Source organism: Ptychodera flava, chromosome 15, assembly GCF_041260155.1.
Source record: "Ptychodera flava strain L36383 chromosome 15, AS_Pfla_20210202, whole genome shotgun sequence".
NCBI classification, from domain to species: domain Eukaryota; kingdom Metazoa; phylum Hemichordata; class Enteropneusta; family Ptychoderidae; genus Ptychodera; species Ptychodera flava.
In genome coordinates, this window is record NC_091942.1 from 40746540 (window position 1) to 40766932 (window position 20393).

Here is a 20393-nt window from a genome sequence, read left to right on the forward strand (position 1 = left end):
TTATTTAATATGTATCAGAGTAAAATATATATAATAAACTAATCATTATGTCATTGAGGACAGAGTAAGACAAAGAAAAAACATTTTGAGCATCCCCTTATAACTTTCAATTTTTGAATGACCCCCAGGTCGTAAATACTGACGGTTCCCTTACTTGCTGCCAAAGGCCATCGCGTTCACTGCATTCGACAGCCTACCTTACATTGCCAAACTATTGTGCTTCGATTTCGCAATCACCTTGCCGCTAAAGCGACAATCAGCTGAAATTTATTACTTGAAGTTACTCAATTTTGATAGCTATTTCCCTACAGAAGTGAGCCAAGTGTATATAGTGTCGTCTTGATTTTACATCGGTACCCGGAGTTCTGACCAACTGCACGGTGCGCATCGGTGCACTGCCGACTGCAGTTTGAATAATCCGTATGTAACGCACACTGTACCAGAATAGAATGTCGGCCTCCTCTGCCAAAGTTCTGTATCCTCTGAAACACAGTAGCAGTACGTATTTGAACGGAGAAGAACAAAATAAAACCATTCGCAGGTCATTTAGCCGGCGACCATGGCAGTGCAGTGTGGCTGTGGCGTGGCATGGCAAGGCCCCAGGAATGTTGCAGGCTCGATGATGTCATCAGTATCGGCGTTCTCGATCACGTGCACAGCCTACAAGTTGTCAACAAACCAGCGCGGCAATCCAACTCGATCGGGCAATATTTAGCGTTTGTATGTCACTACAGGAGCACAAATTTGGCTTATTTCTTTACTGAACAACATTTCACGATGGATGTAAGAGAATAATATGTAATTTCGAACATAAAAAAAGGTTAAAAGTTACAAATACTGGGGCTTTAAACACTGGCTTCATATCGTACAACTGCCACATTGTAATCTTGCTAAAGAAGCTTTCCTGGAGCAAATGGTAAACAACACTAACAATAGATCCTGGTTTACCTGTTTAAGTGCTTTAATTAAAGACAATGGAATGGACTTTCTCCTTGATAAAGCTCCATCACTTAAACACCACAAAGTTATAACTGGATTAATGAAAACAAATTTAACAAACAATTATGAGGTCTTTTGGAAAAAATTGATCACTGATGAAAATAGTAAACTAAGAATGTATGCCAAAATAAAGCATAATTTTAGATTAGAACCTTACTTAACACAGTTACAAGGTGAGAAAAGAAAATTACTCACCAAACTTCGCATTAGCAATCATGATCTAGCAATTGAAAAAGGAAGACACACTGTTCCAAAAACCCCAATTACTGAAAGATACTGCAATCAGTGTAACACCAACAGTATTGAAGATGAAACACACTTTTTATTAGTCTGTCAGAAATACAAAGTCCAAAGAAAGAACTTTTTCAGTAAAATCAACTTCCCAAACGACAATACTGAAAATCAGCTTATTTCTCTACTAACAAAACAAGAGTTCTCTTTAATGAACAACTTGCAGATTATATTTTTACTTTATACAAACAAAGAAATACCTAGTTATATTTATTATTAGCTACTATTATTATACTGTAATACTTTATCTTTATTGAAGAAAATTTTAACTTATTTTTGTATCACACTTTTATTGCCACAAATGTGATGTAAATCCTATATTTACAAGCAAGCAATAAAATATTATTATTATTATTATTATATGAAGGCATGAAAATACTTTTGCCGACTAGTCAGTTTTTATGTTTACAAGCGGCGAGTTTCTTCCCGCAAACGATGACCGGCTGTAGTCAAAACATACATAGATTGTCATGTCCGTGTTTATAAACACCGATGAGCTTGACCCTCGATCCCAAAGCATGTTGGCTAATTTGTTTACCTCTATCGATCATGTGGGCTTAAACTAAACATTTCGAAGGTTAAAGGTTTGTAGTTCCGGCTTCCGGTCTGACGGACCACATCGGGACACTGACTCCACCGCTTCGATTAGCGTCCTACAGCTCGAAGAAGCAACCGACGAAGGCATAAATTGGCCTGTCCCCGTTTAAACATGTCAGAAAACTGTTGACGTTCGAAAAATTAGGAAATGTTTATTGTAAAGTAGATTTCTGTGAACACGGCTTTTGAGAGTTTCAGCCCTTTCTTCAGTTATACCTTGCTGGTGCGTTCGTTATTGACTTTGTCATATTTAATCACGGTGATAATCTGGTGAGAGCGTCTACAGATTAGTAATTTACCCTTGATTACTTTGGCTAATTAGGCACTCAAACTCATCAAATAATAGACGCAGCATGTTGATAAAACGTATACGCAAGATTGTCAAGGGCAGTGCTAAGTTAAGACCGAAACACCAAGGGTTGGTAGAATATATCTTTATTAGCGATACAACGAAACACCTACCCACCCACCCCTGGGGACGGACATTTAGACAGTCCCCTGTGCGTAAAGCTCAACTTTCTAAACTACAGCTAATTTCTAAACTTAGAACGCTATTTAGAAAGTGATAATTATCGTTTTTATCCGATATATCCTTTGGAAAAAAATTTCAACCTAAGCCCCGACTTTCTAAACTACAGCTAATTTCTAAACTTAGGGACCGTTCAGTTTTTTACGGCTGGGGGGGCCGGCAAAATCCAGGGGGGGGGGGTCATCATAATTTTGGAATCCAAGAAGGGGGGGGTCATCACTTTTTCACTGGTAGGAAAGGGGGGGTCACCACATTTTCAAAAACATAATACCTACAATAAAGTCCACTTTATGCCATGGCCATGATTGACCCTCTTTACCGGCGGGCCGCCTTCGGCGGCCCAATACAATAATTTATACTTTATGTATTACCCATGACCCTCTTAGCGGGCAGACGCCTTTGGCGGCCCACTCCAATTAGGTTTACTTCATGCAATGGCCATGATCGACCCTCTTTACCGGCGAAGAACGCTATTTAGAAAGTGATAATTATCGCTTTTATCCGATATATCCTTGGGAAAAAATTTTCAACCTGAGGTCCGACTTTCTAAACTTCAGCTAAACTTCAGCTAATTTCTAAACTTAGAACGCTATTTAGAAAGTGATAATTATCGTTTTTATCCGATATATCCTGGGGAAAAAAATTCAACCTAAGGCCCGACTTTCTAAACTTCAGCTAATTTCTAAACTTAGATCGCTATTTAGAAAGTGATAATTATCGTTTTTATCCGATATATCCTGGGGGAAAAATTCAACCTAAGGCCCGACTTTCTAAACTACAGCTAATTTCTAAACTTAGAACGCTATTTAGAAAGTGATAATTATCGTTTTTATCCGATATATCCTGGGGAAAAAATTTCAACCTAAGGCCCGACTTTCTAAACTACAGCTAATTTCTAAACTTAGAACGCTATTTAGAAAGTGATAATTATCGTTTTTATCCGATATATCCTTGGAAAAAAATTTTCAACCTAAGTCCCGACTTTCTAAACTTTCTAAACTACAGCTAATTTCTAAACTTAGAACGCTATTTAGAAAGTGATAATTATCGTTTTTATCCGATATATCCTTGGAAAAAAATTTTCAACCTGAGGTCCGACTTTCTAAACTTAAGCTAAACTTCAGCTAATTTCTTAACTTAGAACGCTATTTAGAAAGTGATAATTATCGTTTTTATCCGATATATCCTTGGAAAAAAATTTTCAACCTGAGGTCCGACTTTCTAAACTACAGCTAATTTCTAAACTTAGAACGCTATTTAGAAAGTGATAATTATCGTTTTTATCCGATATATCCTTGGAACAAAATTTCAACCTTAGGTCCGACTTTCTAAACTTCAGCTAAACGTCAGCTAATTTCTAAACTTAGAACGCTATTTAGAAAGTGATAATTATCGTTTTTATCCGATATATCCTGGGGAAAAAAATTCAACCTAAGGCCCGACTTTCTAAACTACAGCTAATTTCTAAACTTAGAACGCTATTTAGAAAGTGATAATTATCGTTTTTATCCGATATATCCTTGGAAAAAAATTTTCAACCTAAGTGCCGACTTTCTAAACTCCAGCTAATTTCTAAACTTAGAACGCTATTTAGAAAGTGATAATTATCGTTTTTATCCGATATATCCTGGGGAAAAAATTTCAACCTAAGGCCCGACTTTCTAAACTACAGCTAATTTCTAAACTTAGAACGCTATTTAGAAAGTGATAATTATCGTTTTTATCCGATATATCCTTGGAAAAAAATTTTCAACCTAAGTCCCGACTTTCTAAACTTTCTAAACTACAGCTAATTTCTAAACTTAGAACGCTATTTAGAAAGTGATAATTATCGTTTTTATCCGATATATCCTTGGAAAAAAATTTTCAACCTGAGGTCCGACTTTCTAAACTTAAGCTAAACTTCAGCTAATTTCTAAACTTAGAACGCTATTTAGAAAGTGATAATTATCGTTTTTATCCGATATATCCTTGGAAAAAAATTTTCAACCTGAGGTCCGACTTTGTAAACTACAGCTAATTTCTAAACTTAGAACGCTATTTAGAAAGTGATAATTATCGTTTTTATCCGATATATCCTTGGAACAAAATTTCAACCTTAGGTCCGACTTTCTAAACTTCAGCTAAACGTCAGCTAATTTCTAAACTTAGAACGCTATTTAGAAAGTGATAATTATCGTTTTTATCCGATATATCCTAGGGGAAAAAATTCAACCTAAGGCCCGACTTTCTAAACTACAGCTAATTTCTAAACTTAGAACGCTATTTAGAAAGTGATAATTATCGTTTTTATCCGATATATCCTTGGAAAAAAATTTTCAACCTAAGTCCCGACTTTCTAAACTTTCTAAACTACAGCTAATTTCTAAACTTAGAACGCTATTTAGAAAGTGATAATTATCGTTTTTTTGCCGTGTTTATCGTTTTTAGCTAGTTTAGCCCCCATAGGGAATACACGTAGTTTAGAAATGGCTTTCAGGAAAAGACACAATTCCGCACCTAACTCCATCGTACGCAGGGCTAGCGAGAGAGTTGCCGACATCGACCGTCGACGGTTATTAGTCAAAAATGATGTCAAAATCAATGCACAACTGTCGAAATTACCCAAAATAAGCAACAGAAAACTAAAAGTTATCGATGTGTCGAAAGGACAGTACATCAACATAAACATAGGGCCAAAGTCCCTGAAGCTACTATAGACATGGATACAAAATTAAGTATTTCCTGACTGTATGAAATTATCTCACTAAGGGACGATTCAGAATTTACCTCCAGGGGGGGGGGGTTGGACGATTTTCAGGGGGGCCACCCATTTTTCCCAAGAAAATTTAGGGGGGGGGCAGACAAAAATACCACAATTTTTAGGGGGGGGGCCAAGGAAAAAAACATCAATTCAATATTTGCCCAGAATTTCTGATCTCTACAAAAGAGAACCATAGACGCTACCTGGGTGACAGATAAACTCAACATGTTTAGTTAAACTCCTTTAGCTGCCAAATTCGGTAATATTCACAGTGGTTTGTTTTATGCATCTATAGCAGTATCTTGTTCTCCTCCCTGAAGCGTTATGAAATGTCCAGTATTTAGCATGTCAATACAAACCATACAGTGAACAGTCAGGGTTGTTTTTGTTGAAAAGAGATCTCAGATCAAGTCCAGACTAGAATAGCGCTGTTCACGGTTACACGTTTGTCACTAAATATAGCTGTACGCGCGCGACATCGGACACGCAGCTTGAAATGCGGACAAATTTTATCAATGTTGCATACATGGCCGTTTTTGCAGCTTGTACTCTGAGTCGTGAATATGCCTTTTAATATTCATTGTTACACTAGCAGTCGCCTACTAAGATGTATTTTCGTCATTATTGCATGCGTAATTTTGAAAAGCGTAATCTAAGAATGCGGACAAATATTTATTTTTGCATATTAATGAGGGAACAGTGACGTAAACTGTGAACAGCCCTATTCATTTATCAACAATAACAATGGTCATTTATGTTCACACTGGTATGTTGCTAAATACAGCATTGGGTGTTCTATGTAGTGATAGAATAACAAACAAATGCTGATACACAGAGATGAACATTGAACAAATGCTAAAAATTACAGCAAATGTCTTTTTAAGGTTGGGTTTACCTTGTAGCTTGTAAAGCAGTTGAAAGTTGCATGATAAAGAAGTGTTAATTTATGCAAATGTATGCAAATCACCCGATTTCTTGGCTTCTTTTGCCTCCCAATTTCAAAATTTCCAAAGAATTTAACTCCACTCTATCCACTCCGGCTGGGTCAAATTTTCTGAAATTTCACATTATGTTTTTTAAATGCTATATAACACAACAACTATCATTGGTTTTGTATGGCAATAAAGCTCTTACATTTTTAATAAGAGGCATTTTGAATAAGAGGCATTTTAATTTTGCTGATCATGATTTAATCAATTATTAGAGTGTCAGTCTTTAAACCCCTACAATTTTAAAATGAGGATGGATAATGCCAAATAAAATAGTTGTTTTTTCTACATGAATACTCTCCTTTCAAGTGAAATATTACATTTCAGAAAATACTGTCTAGATTTTGACTTAAATAAATTTTTATCATTAATACAAAAATTGAGGTTTTTTACCCCAAATATACACCCACTTCATCCTTTGAGTAAACTACTGCTACTGCTACTCTTCTTTTCTGCTCCTTTTTTCTATGTTTCATTCTCATCAATTTTACCCTTTCTAAATTTTTTAAATGTTCTACATAACTTTTACAGTGCTTACATCTACTATAAACTTTTTGAAAATAAATTTATGGCCGTCTCATCTTCAAGGTGCTTTTCAGCGAATAGTTTTTTAATGTTGAAAATAAAAATATTATGTATTACTGTCAAAAATATATGGTGAAAAATTTAAAAAAGGGTTGATTTTCCAATAATCCTGTATGTGCATCCAGAAGATCATGTGGCACTGCACCAATGCTATGGTGTCGGATTGTTGAAATATTGTGTACACAAGAAATTTGCTGTAGTCCAAGAAGTGATCTCAGTGTGTATGAGGCTAGGAGAAATGTGGATAGGCTTACACATTGTGTATTGATGCTAATACTTATGTGTCCCATTCATTCTGATATGTATAATCAAAGATTTCACAGTGGCGGCTGGCAGAAAAGGCAAAAAAACAAATTAACATGTATTGTTTTGTGTCATCTGAAAACATGCGCATCATGACTATTTTAAAATTAAAGTTTGTTAAAAAAATTTGAAATATGCATGCTCTGTCAATTTTGAAAAATACTGCTGACAAAATGTGAATTTTGACTTGCACAGGGTTGTCTGCATTTTAATATGAACATTGGATTGTGAATGGAATGAGCAGAATAAAATGTGAATTCATGTTTTGGATAAGGTGTTTTGTCCAAGAAATGTTCTAAAATATTCCTCAGCATTTTTGCTTTCAGTGGCAGCTACTTGGTTTTATGATAACCAAATTAGAAAAAAAAGAGAAAATTAAAAACAAGTTGGCTTTCACCAATTTTAATTCCTAATGTTTGAAACTTTCACCATGAGTCTGCAAATATTCAGCATCATCAAATGAAAATGTATGCTGAACGTGTGCATGTACATGTACATCTCACTTTCCAGAAATATCTGGATATCTGCAAATGATGTACCATTAAACTTCAAGATATATATCACTTTGCCAATTATCTGCTCCTCTTATTTTCTGTTCACCATTTCTAACTGACATCTTTGCTTGTCTTTGTGTGCATCATATGTATCAGTGAGACATAACAAAAAAAGTATTCATATTTAGTAATTAACTTTTCTTTAGAAATTTACAACCAGATATGTTTATTGCTACCCTTTCCAAAAGTGTGTCACTTCCAGTCCCTGCAAATCATTCTTTTTATAGTCACATAACCCTGAAATGATTTGTTATATCATCGATTAATGTCCACTAGGCCCTACAGTTCCTGCAACTTGTTAGACTAGATATGTCTATAATGTACCGTATAAGCATGCATGTATATATTAGGGGGGGCCATGGAAAAAAAACCAGGAAAGATGAGGGGGGCCATAGATTTTTTCTATAATTTACTAGGGGGGGGGGGCCATGGAAAAAAATCACCGAGAAAATAGAAAATCCTCCACCCTCCCCCTGGAAGTAAATTCTGAATCGTCCCTTAGGTCATCCTAGGGACTTGTACACCCAATATTAAGCTGTCTGACCAGCGGTTTTGAAAGAACAAGCAACTCAACAGTTGACAGAGCTCTGCTGTGTTATGTAGAATAACCTTTTGTGACACATGTATTGATGAAGAAGGTGGAGGCTTTGATTAACATTGTATTTTTTTCTGTTGAATAAGTTGAGACTGTACATACTCAGAGAAAGCACACTGAAGAGACAAATGTTTGAAACTTAAGAAGTTCAAGGTCATCAAAAGCATTATAAGGAATCATGTAACTTTCATTGCACTGTTTACACAGATTGCATAATTGCTATAAATAGCACATGAGGAATCTTACAGCCCAGCTTTACCATAAAAACCCTATCACTTTGACCACTCTTTTAATTGACCACTCTATTTTTTCCTCAATAAGTAATTTTATTTTATCCTTACCAAGTCAACCATAAATGGAAATTAGAACATTCTCTATCTCTATCTCTATCTCTATTGACTATTTTGAGCAATTTCTTTTAGATAACATACAGGGCACAATAAATGACGATTCAGAATATGTCAAAGTTGGGATTCAGGAAAGTTGCCTTTACATGTTTTAATCCTCCAAGATGGTAACATTTCACTATGAACAATCAAAAAAAGTTGAACGTTCTGATAATTCTACACTAAAATTATTTTGGCTTTGATGATTTCCTAATTAATTCAATTATTTAAAATCATATTAATTATTTTTTTCTGGGTGAATTGATAGGGTTTATACAGTACAAGAATTACATACAATGTAAGTCAAATTTTGACCAAAATGACAAAAAAATTCCTTAAAAATACACATTTGCATATTTCATCACAATTTGAACAAATCTAAGTTGGGTTACCCCTAGGGACCTGTATACCAAATAACAAAGCTGTCTGACCAGCGGTTATGAAGAAGAAGATTTTTTACCAAAAACACCTTTTTTGGCATTAATTTGCCTATTTTCAACAATATCAAAAAATTAAAAAAAACAGTTTCTCAAAATCATATTTTTCATCTACGCAACAAATATCAAATCAGTAAGTACTGCGGTTCTCAAGATATTTGAGTGGACGGACGCCTCACAAACGGACATACATACATACATACATACATACATACATACATACATACATACAGACTGACGACGGACGCCGGACGGATACCCATCCCAATAGCTTCTATAGACTATAGTCTATAGTAGCTAAAAAGACGCTAGTTTGTTATGACATGGAGGCCGGAGGTAGAAGGACAGAGCATTCCCTCGCTCTCACCCAGCTATTAGTACGGGCCGCCGGTGGGATTGCCTCGCTATTAAAAGCAATGGATTCGCCGGTACTGGGGAGTACCGAGTACGGAGGCCATCATTCTTCAGTCTATCGAAGGAGCGTTTCGTGCCAAAAAATACATGACAGCAATCAAATATACGCTAAAACCTTTAAAACGTCAAAATTCGCAACTGACCGAGAAACAAGATGGCGTGGGTTTGATTTTTCAAAGTCCTTGAAAAACAACGCTAACTTGTTATGTGCGCATGCGCATATTAAGGGGAGACCCATTTGATTTCGGGGGGGGGGGTATGCAGGAAGTGGGTATGGGAACTTTTTTTCGTTAGAGAGACAGCATTTTTTTATTTCTACAGTCAGACCTGCATCAATTTTTTTTTCAAATGGAGTAGCAGTGGAAGTTTTCAAATTTAAGCCAGTGTTTCACATATCACAGGATGTTTTTATTTATTCATTTTACATTCCAACAAATGACAAACAAAATGGAAAGTCTATTATATATACAACTTTAAATTATAGAACACTTTTTTGGCAAATCAACTGTGATCAGTACTATACCTGCTTTTCTTTAAAACAGTCAAGTCCTTTTAAGTTCTCAGGGGAGATGTTATCTTTTATGGTCAGAGAAACAAGGCTCACACATTGTATTTCATTATATTTGTTGTTCCTCAATTTTCACTGTCAACTTGTAATCTTTCTAACATATTTATATTGAGAGAATAATGTATTGGTTTTAACACTAGTTTATTGACTCCTATCTTGTGTTTTAAATTTTCACGATTTACAGAAGTCAAATAGTCCCATCTAGATATTGCCTATACCATTGAGATATTGCAACAGAAATCCTGAAACATGATTTCTTGGGTCAGAAAAGGGAAGGAAAACATCGAGTGCACCGAGGTGCACAGTGGTGAATGCTTATATCATGAGTGCTGGAAAAACATTTGCGTGCCTTTGGCAGCATGCCAGCAAAGAATACATGAGAATGAAGTTTCCAAAATTTTGCTCATTTCAACAGCATTGTGACAATACCTTTTTTATTTCTGTCTGTTATGAGAATATTTTTTTCTCAAGCCATTACAGGCTTAATTTTTTGCTTTTATTTCACCTGGTGACAATTTTTTTTCCTCGAAATCCTCCATACCCCCCCAGAAATCAAGTGGTTCTCCCCTAAGTGAGCCCCTGACCTACACGGGCCAGTGGATTGCTTCCTCAGTAGAACTGATATGCCTGCCAGTACCCGTGTTTATCGCCTACGGAGGCCATCATTCTTCAGTCGATCAAAGGCGCCTTTCGTTCCAAAAAATACACGACAGCCGCAAAAGTGCACTGTCAACTTCATAACTATAGAATATATTGAAATACACAGTGAAACGTTCACAACGTAAAAAATGTGCCCATACCGAGAAACAAGATGGCGTCCGTTTCGATTCTTCAACTCAGATTTTGTCCTACAGTTGTGCGCATGCGCAGACGGTAGCTTTAGCGAAAGTGAGGCAAAATCAAGTAAATATAAAATAAAAGTGACTTTAAAATGATTCAATCAAAAAAAGAAAAAAGACCGTTTGAGATACATGCCCAAGTGACCACCAGACCAAATTTCAGAAAAAGTTACTGAAGCGTTTCTGAGATACCTGCGTCCACAGCATACGGCCCACTCTATGAAACAACAGAGGCCGCGTCATCACATTAGTACTTTGTGCCCACAGGGCACAAAGGACTAAAAATGGCATTATCTGGAGCGTGTGCCCGCGTGTTGCCTGTTTGGTGTCCACTTACACAATGAACGCCGCCATAGCTTCGCCTCCTTTTAAAGGGAGGCTCTGCCTTTAAACCAATAAGAGGAGTTGTGAAGGTAATAAAAGATGCATGATAAATGAACTAATTGTCCAGCCGTAGTCAATTCATATACTTTACACCATATGCCAAACGTTATTGACAGTGGAGAATGGTATAGATGCCCCAAAATAATTACTTTGGAATTTTAAGTATATTGAATGGTTGTCTCTATATAATAACCTCTGATATTTTTACAAAATATTGAAAACTTTTTGGGGGAATACGATTCCATCCTGAATTAAACAGTGAGGGAAGTAATAAACGTACATGAATCAAAATGTATTTACATAAATAAATGTTCCCTTAACTTTGGTTACATTGCAGTAAGGCAGTACTTATGCAAAATGCCAGATGCCAAACAAAGTCATTTCAACAGGTTTATGTGCACCCATTTTGTTTCCAAATCAGATTTCAAAGACCTTTGACTAGCACTTTCTTTTAGACTGACATTGTACTGTCACTTTCTACTACCAGTGGTTTGACCATATACTGTCACTTTTTAATAGTTTGATCTGAGACTGTCACTTGCTACTAGTTTGTCACTGAACTGCAACTTTCTACCAGTTTGACCCGGGGACAGATGCTTTCTACCAGTTAAACCTTAGACTGTCACTTTCTACAACATAGCCAGTAGTTTGACCTTGGACAATCTCATAATTTCTACCAGTTTGACCCAGTACAGTCACTTTCTACGATCTACTTTCTACCACTGTGACCTGGGACTGTCATTTTCTACCACTGTGACCTTAGACTGTCACTTTCTACCAGTTTGATCTCGGACTCACTTTCTTCTGGTTTGACATTTTACTGTCACTTTCTTCTACCAATGCTTTGACCATATACTGTTAATACTGTTACCTTCTACTGTCTGATCTTGCACTTCCTCTTTCTAACAGTTTGACAAAATTTCATTGTCATCAGCCTGAAGTTAGTCAACATTTCGTATCTCATATGCTTAAAAATTAAATGATATTGTAGTAGAAGATACATGATACTTAAGTTTTGAATCGACACATTCCCTTCTCTATAAGACACTAAATTACTATTTCTCTGAATTAGCTTTTTCTCTGCTAGATGTCACTTCATTTCGGGCTGAGTGTGCAATAAACTACCTTATGTGAGATGAATGACGTCTTGAGAATTTGACCTTCTACACCACTCAATGATTGCTTTGTGGCAGATGACAATTGAACAAGGCAATTGGACAATGCATACTGGATTGCAGGTCCACCATGGGTTATAGTATTAGCAGATTAAATGGGTTGAAGTCCAATGTACACAGTACAGTAGTATTAGTTCTCTGCCAATCAAATGCAATGATATTTTTATCCGAGCTCTTTCCTTATGTATGTATGTTTAAGAAATGAACAGTACTTTAAATTTGTGATAGAGAAATGCTTATCACTCCATTTCCAAGCCTTAGCAAAGACTGTGATAGATGGACCATGGCAAAGATAATACACCAACAGTACAGGTTTTGTACCTTTGTGGCACTGTAACTTCCAATCAGAATTGCAGAATAGTTGGTAAGCTCAGCACTACACACAAGAACACCCAAATCAGGTTGATTGCTAAACTATTGGCTTCACCCAAAGAACACTGGGCCCAAACTTCCTTATGACAACAATCAGCTTTTCTAAGGGGGCATTCCCATTGTTAATAACAATGTAACTCCCTGGAATTGTGTTGATTTGTAAAATTGTTCTGTGTTCTCTCATTATGTTTGAACTTGCTGAGTATATACTGTTGTCATATAGGTTAGTAATGTAAATACCCATCTGTACACACATTGTGGATTAATGTAAATATGTTTTTAATGGCGGAAGCCAAATTCACAGAGGGATGAGTAATTCCAATAACAATATCAGATTATGGCAGAACACTAACAAACCAAAGTTGGGGATTATTAAATTAGCTGGCTTTGAACAATACATGTAGACTTAATCATGTCCTTGACATCTTATGCCATAATTCTATGAATGAAATAGTTCATAATGTACATAATGTGAAGTAGTTGATAATTAAATAAATGGAGAAATTGAGTTTTGCATGATTTTCAAGAAAATACCGTGAAGGTATGCACAAATGTAGATGTTGATGACCCAGATATCTGAGTCATAATGCAGAGTCATTTCTCAATGCTACCGTAAACTTTTCCACCAACACAGTATCTTATAGTGGCAAAGTCATTAGATGGAGATATTCATTGCGTATACACAGACTGTGATATCTAGCCTTTTTGCATACTGCATGGCCATTATAATTTACAATTATACATTTCATTTAAAGTTTATTTCTTGTAATAGCTAATGAACAATATAATTGATTTCTCTCTAAGTGTTTGTCAAAGGAAACAAGTTCAAGATACCTTTCTGTTATGATATAATTTTGATTGAAGAATATAGATAGTTTTGTCTGACAGGAAACTATAGTATGACAACACCCTTCCAGATAAACTAAATTCATTGGCTCATCATTGTAGCTTTGTCAACTAACATAGAACTTAACCTTGGGGATGACTCTATCAAGCGGATATTGCTTAGAATTCGGACGATGAAATGCTGAAAAGTATAGAGAATTTGAATTACATTCTTCAACATTAACTAGATTGCAAATAGCCAAACAAGTCACCAATTGTCTGGCATGGTTGCTGCCTTGAGAAGAAATTGCCGTGCCCAATTACAACATTAACATCAATAACATTCAGCAAACTTGTATTCTCCTTTGTCAGTATTTGTTGTACTCTGAGAAAGAATATTATCAGTGCCCTAAGACAGTACAATTTGTGAAGGTGTATTGTTAACTGGGAGAAATTTCATTATTGATACTGTAAACTGAAATATTTTTGCAAAGAGAAATTTTTGTGATTTCTATGGTACAACTTTTCAGACCTTTTTCTTATCAAGAACACTTAACATTTCATCCTATCATCCAATTTCATCATTCTTGATGGTAATAAACTCTTTATTCCTACTCACGATCTTAACAGCATGAAGCATGTTGCACTGTTCTGATCAAGAGTACAGTTTTTCTTCTCAGTTCTCATTCATGGCTTGTTTAAGGTAAATGCATTGCTATACCTGAGCTATGGATAGGCAAACTTTGTCCAATCTCATAAAGGCCCACCAAAGTTGAGAAATGGCAGGTGGATATAATCTACTTCACAATATTTTTCTGATGCTTTTTTGACTTTACAATAATACAAAGGTTAGCTGCAGCGATGTCATGAATGTAACATTTTACTGCAGCATTTCAATATATTCAATAACATCCCCAGTGTGATGAACTACACAGTTACATTACTGCCTGACTATTTCTGAGTATCATGGTTATGATATAATTTTTGTCCTTGTGAAATTTGCAAAAATATCTTGTTTGCAAAAATGTTATGTTTTGCAGTATTTATTATTTCTAGAGACAGTTACAGATCATCCTCATCAAGATACCCGCGTGTTGTTGGTAAACCAGTGGTTGGAGGATTTGTAACAAGTGGTTCTTGGTCAGATGCCGTTTCTCGCTTTATCTTGGACCGTTTGAGTTCATCTAGGTGATCTGTAGTTTGAAAACAAATACACCATATATAATTACCATCATGAAAGAGACGTAACTTGAACATCTCTTTCCTTCAGTTTAAATAATGATATGATAAGCCATACCTAATGACTTTTATTCATGAACGCGCAAATTAGAACAACACAATTTCATATAATTCACAACATGTTAATCATTATAAACTAACAAACCCACATGCCTACCCTTGTGGATCTACACTGTCTGGTGTTATACAGAATTGGTATTATCTTCTTCAGTTTGAAGTCAACCCATTGAGACTAAAGGCTTCATTATGTGGGCCTGGAAGTTGATATTATGCTTGTAGAGATACCATTACATACATTGAGAACTGTAGTGCTTTATTTACCAAAAACTATTCATTTTTCTCTTTTGTTGTGGTTGATCTATTTTACTGATATGCAGGTTGGATTCTCACAAGCATAAAAATTCTCTAATTTGCAAGGACAGTTCTTCAAAATTGTGTAATTATTTGCTCTACCGTTAACACTTTGTGACTTTTTATTTTAGGTCATCTTAATAATTATTATTATAGTTGTCACTGTTTATGGAGCACTTTCTTTCTGTAATACAATATCAAGGAAGAAGTCTTGCTCACCTATGCAACAGACTTTGTCTTTGCCATGGCATTTGCAATCTGCAGGAGTGCTACGAAATCCTTTACCACACGATGAACGACACTGTCCACCGCATTGCTTTTCACATTTCAGTTCACTAGGGTCATCTGTATTGACAAATGTTAAATCTCGGTAACTCTCCTGAATGAATCTTGATAAAACAAATCATTTTGATGAAAGTGCCACACACAAATATCATTGTTTAAGTAGACAACCTTGTCCACAGTCACGATCACAGCAAATAAAAAAAGTCAGAGACAAGAGGACACCAATTGGACTGTAAACTGATCAGCAAACACAAGACAATAATCAACCCTGCCACAACAGTTCCCCCCACACTTTCTTATTTGTACATGCAAGTTTTTCAGTTTGATATACTGCATCAAAAGGTACAAAATACATGTGTATGCCTTACCAACACAACACTTATCATTCTTATTGTGACATCTACTTGGACTGACTGCTTCTTTTGTGCCATGTCCACATTCTGCATGACATCTACCGCCATAACTTTTCTTACAGTCCATTACACTTGGATTATCTACACAAATTACAAATCAATTGAAATCAATGAAATACGGTACATATCACAGCATAATTGGTTGAAAAAATCACATTTTGATATGGTAGGACAAAACATTTATGCATGTTATCAACATCTACTTCTTACAGATTCAACTGTTCCTCAATGAGACTATGTTTTAAAAAATGCAATGTAAGCACGCACCATGCTGTGAAATTGCACAAGTTGGTGATTCAATATTTCAATGCTTCCCCTCACCCCTCTAGTAAACTAGATGTCAGGTATTTCACAAAAATTTTCTGTAAAGGTACAGTGACATGGTTTTAGGGACCAGTTTGCAAAATTGTAGATGGAAAATTTGGCAGTCTCTGGAGGTGATCCTCCAAGGTAATGAAAACTACCACAGGGCAGTCTGCAGAGCATGTGTGGCAAAATGGATTCAATGATTTTACCTATCATGCACGCATTTAAAATCTGGGAATTTTCACTATTATGACAAATTAGAACAGATCAGAAAAAATCCAAAGGCTTTGCTTTTGGATTTTTTGTTTTGAACTATATAATATCAAACATTTATTTTTTATTTCTGACTTCCAGTTTATTTTTTTAATTTTCCTTTTTGTTTTTCCTTTTTTTCTTTGTTTTTTTGTTTTCCATTTTTAGCAAAATCTTCCCTTTTTTGTTTCAGGTATTGCATCTTGACTGCAGGTATTTTCAAAAACATTCGCACTTTCTTTTTGTTTTTTTTTAATTAACATTTAGTATATTTTAAGTGGCAGTCCATTGGCCACCATACACATATACACGGTAAAACAACTCTTTGAACTCATACAGGCATATAAGAATCCCTCTTCATTCAAGATTTCTTCCTTAGGGAATACATCAGAAATTGTGTCTTACCAATGCAACATTTCTTATTAGAATTACACATGCAATTTTCATTGGCTTCAATTTCAGTTTCATGGCACTTATTACGACATCTTCCACCACAGGCTTGGTTACATTCAAGTCTTTGAGGATCCACTAGGGAGAATAAGTAAACACATCCATGTTACAACTTCTAAGTATGCCTTTGGTTTCCTTCCTTTTTTTTCAAATATACTAAATGAAAATCACCCATAAACATAAAATATCAGAAAAAACATGGAGACACCAAATGGCATCACAGAACAGAATCCTAAAACTATAGGCAATCAATTCAAAAACTATCACTTTACGAATTTTAGTTTTATGATCATTTTGGACCATATAATGTCATCAAGTTGATTGGAAAAGATTGAAGCACTTAAAGCCCCAGTAATGCTAAATAACTTAACCTTTTTTTACTTTCGTAATTACATGCTATTTCCTCACATTCCATACGGAACATTGTTCAGTGAAGAAAAAGCCAGATTTGTGCTGCTGTAGTGACAGGGCTCGAAATTAGCGGTAGTCCCGCGTCCACAGACTACCAACTTCTCCCTTTTCCAAAACCCATGAGATGGTAGCCCACACGGACTACCAAAGCCAGGGACATGAAATTACTTAGTGGGCAACATGATGTTGATCGCTGTGAGATGACCAACGCTCATACAGTCAACCCAGCTGGACACAAAGGGCAGACTATGATTTTGTTATGCAAATTAACATGCAGCAGTGCAGTCGAATTTGTTGCGACAAACTTTCAATAAAATAGCATTATCTGAACTGATATACTTGGATGACAGATTCAAGAAATGATGGCCAATGAAAATTCATTTTCATAGTTATTTAATCACAATGTATCAATCACAATTTAACACAAAATTATTCAAACTGCAAAGAAAAAGCTGTCGGGCCATCCATAAATTACGCTTTTCAAAGTGTGCGAGATCATCATCATAAATGTAGCTAAAATTGTATTAGGAGTATTAGGAACATGACTCCACCAAGTTGTCATCCTGAAATTCATAGCCAACCTATTTTTAGCAAAGTTTCATGAAATTTGATGAATTGTTTCTCGCCATATCAGCCAAATTATGAAAATTTATTAAATATGCAAATCAGCAGTTAACTGACATGATAATACCACTTGTGTCCATGGGGACTAACAAAGGGGTAAATTTCCTACCAAACTTGAAAGATGAATGCTGGCATCCTGCAATGGCTGCCGCTGTCAACTTCTGATCTTCTACATTCTCGTAGCTTGATCGCAGCTAGCAAGTAAAGCTGTGTATGTCCTTGTGAGGATTAGATTCTCATTACATTTCACATTATTTAGAAATATTCCTTTTAGATTTACTGTAAAGTCGTACTTATGTATGAAGTAAGACTTTTTGTACTGCAGTTTGGATATCTTTTGTTCCTAAATTCTGAACGTTTACAATTCTGGCAACCATATGCGAAATTGATGGACTGTGCAGCTGTATTGTCTATCCTATACAATGTAGCATATACCGTAACCGAGGAGAAGCCCTATTATATGCAGAGCAAAGTCCCATCATTTTTTTCCACAAAATTTTCATGATACAGCATAGTGGAAGAAAAACCTTGTTTAAAGATAATGAGGGTGTAGTGATGAGTTTTTGTTTGTATTTGTTTTTCTCTGCCATCAATTCATCAAGCAAACTTGATCTCCATACCATCAGCAACTACATCTGTGCAGTGCATGAAGATAGCATACCACTGACTGCCTCCATTGTTAGAATAGCTATACAGAACACTCTGTATTAATAATTACCCTTTAAATACCATGATTTGTGTGTCAAAGTGTACGTCTGTGTGGCATTTCACCAGATTTTTGAGCAGAGAAGCTAAGGTTTGGATTGACCAAACCGCTTGTAACAGCGTGGATATGGACGCCATGGCAAAACTTGAGTAGATGTGGATATGCATGCATGGTAGAGTGGTAACATTGCATTTCGTATTTAATCAAAGCTTGAATTCCTGTCAGGACAAGAATTTATTTTTCACAAGTTTCATCATAAACTGTATACGATTATGAGCCAGCTGGGCATTCACACTGTGCAATTCAATATCATTTACCATGTACTTTTACAAATTGTAGATGCCATTTCAAACAAAGATATGAATTTGTGGTTAAAAGGTAGCATTACTGGGGCTTTAATTGTATGAACAATATCTTATCAGCCCAAAAGATGGTCCAAACAACCTATACAAAGTCAGGGTAGAAAGTCCACCTTTCCCTATAGCTATGTGTCCCTGCAAGCTGCGGGGGTGGGGGGGTGGGGGGGGGTGTGTGAGACAGAGTGGCTATTTAAAAAGAGCTGAGCAAAATACGTAAACAGCATAAATTACAGTAAAGAAACAAGTTGCTTCTGTGTAAATTGACTAACTTTTGGGCAAATTGGAAGGAAGTTAACATTGAAACGAGTAGTATTGATAATGAAATAACAGGCTAAGTAGACGCACAAATTTTTTAAGGGAGTTTTAATAATTTACTTCCTTTTGATGTTACAGTGAATAGTGCAAAGAACAGGGAAACTGGGCATGCTGAAGGCACAGTTCAAATTTAACTGCTACCCATAGTTGGTGATATATTGTATTTCAAATCAATAACTATAACATTTGATATTGCTCATAGCACAGTGATACATCAACAGCACAGTGATATATCACAGCACAGTGACATATCAACAGCCCAGTGATATATCAACAGCACAGTGATATATCACAGCCCAGTGATATATCAACAGCACAGTGATATATCAACAGCACAGTGATATATCACAGCCCAATGATATATCAACAGCACAGTGATATATCAACAGCACAGGGATATATCACAGCACAGTGACATATCAACAGCACAGTGATATATCAACAGCACAGTGATATATCACAACCCAGTGATATATCAACAGCACAGTGATATATCAACAGCACAGTGATCTATCATAGCACAGTGATATATCAACAGCAGAGTGATATATCAACAGCACAGTGATATATCATAGCACAGTGATATATCAACAGCAGAGTGATATATCAACAGCACAGTGATATATCACAGCACAGTGATATATCAACAGCAGAGTGATATATCAACAGCACAGTGATATCAGTGTTCTCCACTAGGGGTTTTTGATGGGCGGTGCGCCCGGCTTCTTTTTGTCCCCGCCCACCTTTGTTTTCTGTCGCCTAAACTGTTTTCACAGTCAGTTGTCGGAACAATATCTGAAAGCCTATTGAATAAAAATGACAGCAACTGACAACGTCGTGTTAAAGAGAGGCCGTTCACACATCTGTCGGTTTGTTTTGCGACTGCATGCAATCGTCAGTGTTCTCCCCAGGCCGTTTAACAGGATCAGCCCTGATCCTTTATTTTTTTCACCTGATCCTGTTTCATATCCGCAGATACTCTTTTAAGTAAATGTGGTTGAAGACCTACTGTTTCTCAGCAGCGATTTTGTCACTTTTATGTCAGCGAGCTTTTCTAGTGTGAAACGGCCGTAGTGCCGATGAATATTGGCTAAGAC

The 20393-nt window shown here is 36.0% G+C and overlaps 1 protein-coding gene across 2 annotated transcripts in view; it reads right to left on the reverse strand.

The window, feature by feature from the left end:
* Positions 1 to 13022: 13022 nt before the first annotated feature.
* The window catches only part of LOC139152192 (LDL receptor repeat-containing protein egg-1-like), a 52945-nt gene continuing 45574 nt past the window's right edge, over positions 13023 to 20393 (reverse strand). For both annotated transcript variants that reach the window (XM_070725326.1, XM_070725328.1), the window contains exons 13-16: positions 16837 to 16959; positions 15829 to 15954; positions 15395 to 15520; positions 13023 to 14778 (exon numbers count right to left, since the gene is read on the reverse strand). In XM_070725326.1, coding sequence (XP_070581427.1) covers positions 14648 to 14778; positions 15395 to 15520; positions 15829 to 15954; positions 16837 to 16959 — 506 coding nt within the window. In that variant the 3' untranslated portion in view covers positions 13023 to 14647. The remainder of the gene's footprint in view (positions 14779 to 15394; positions 15521 to 15828; positions 15955 to 16836; positions 16960 to 20393) is intronic.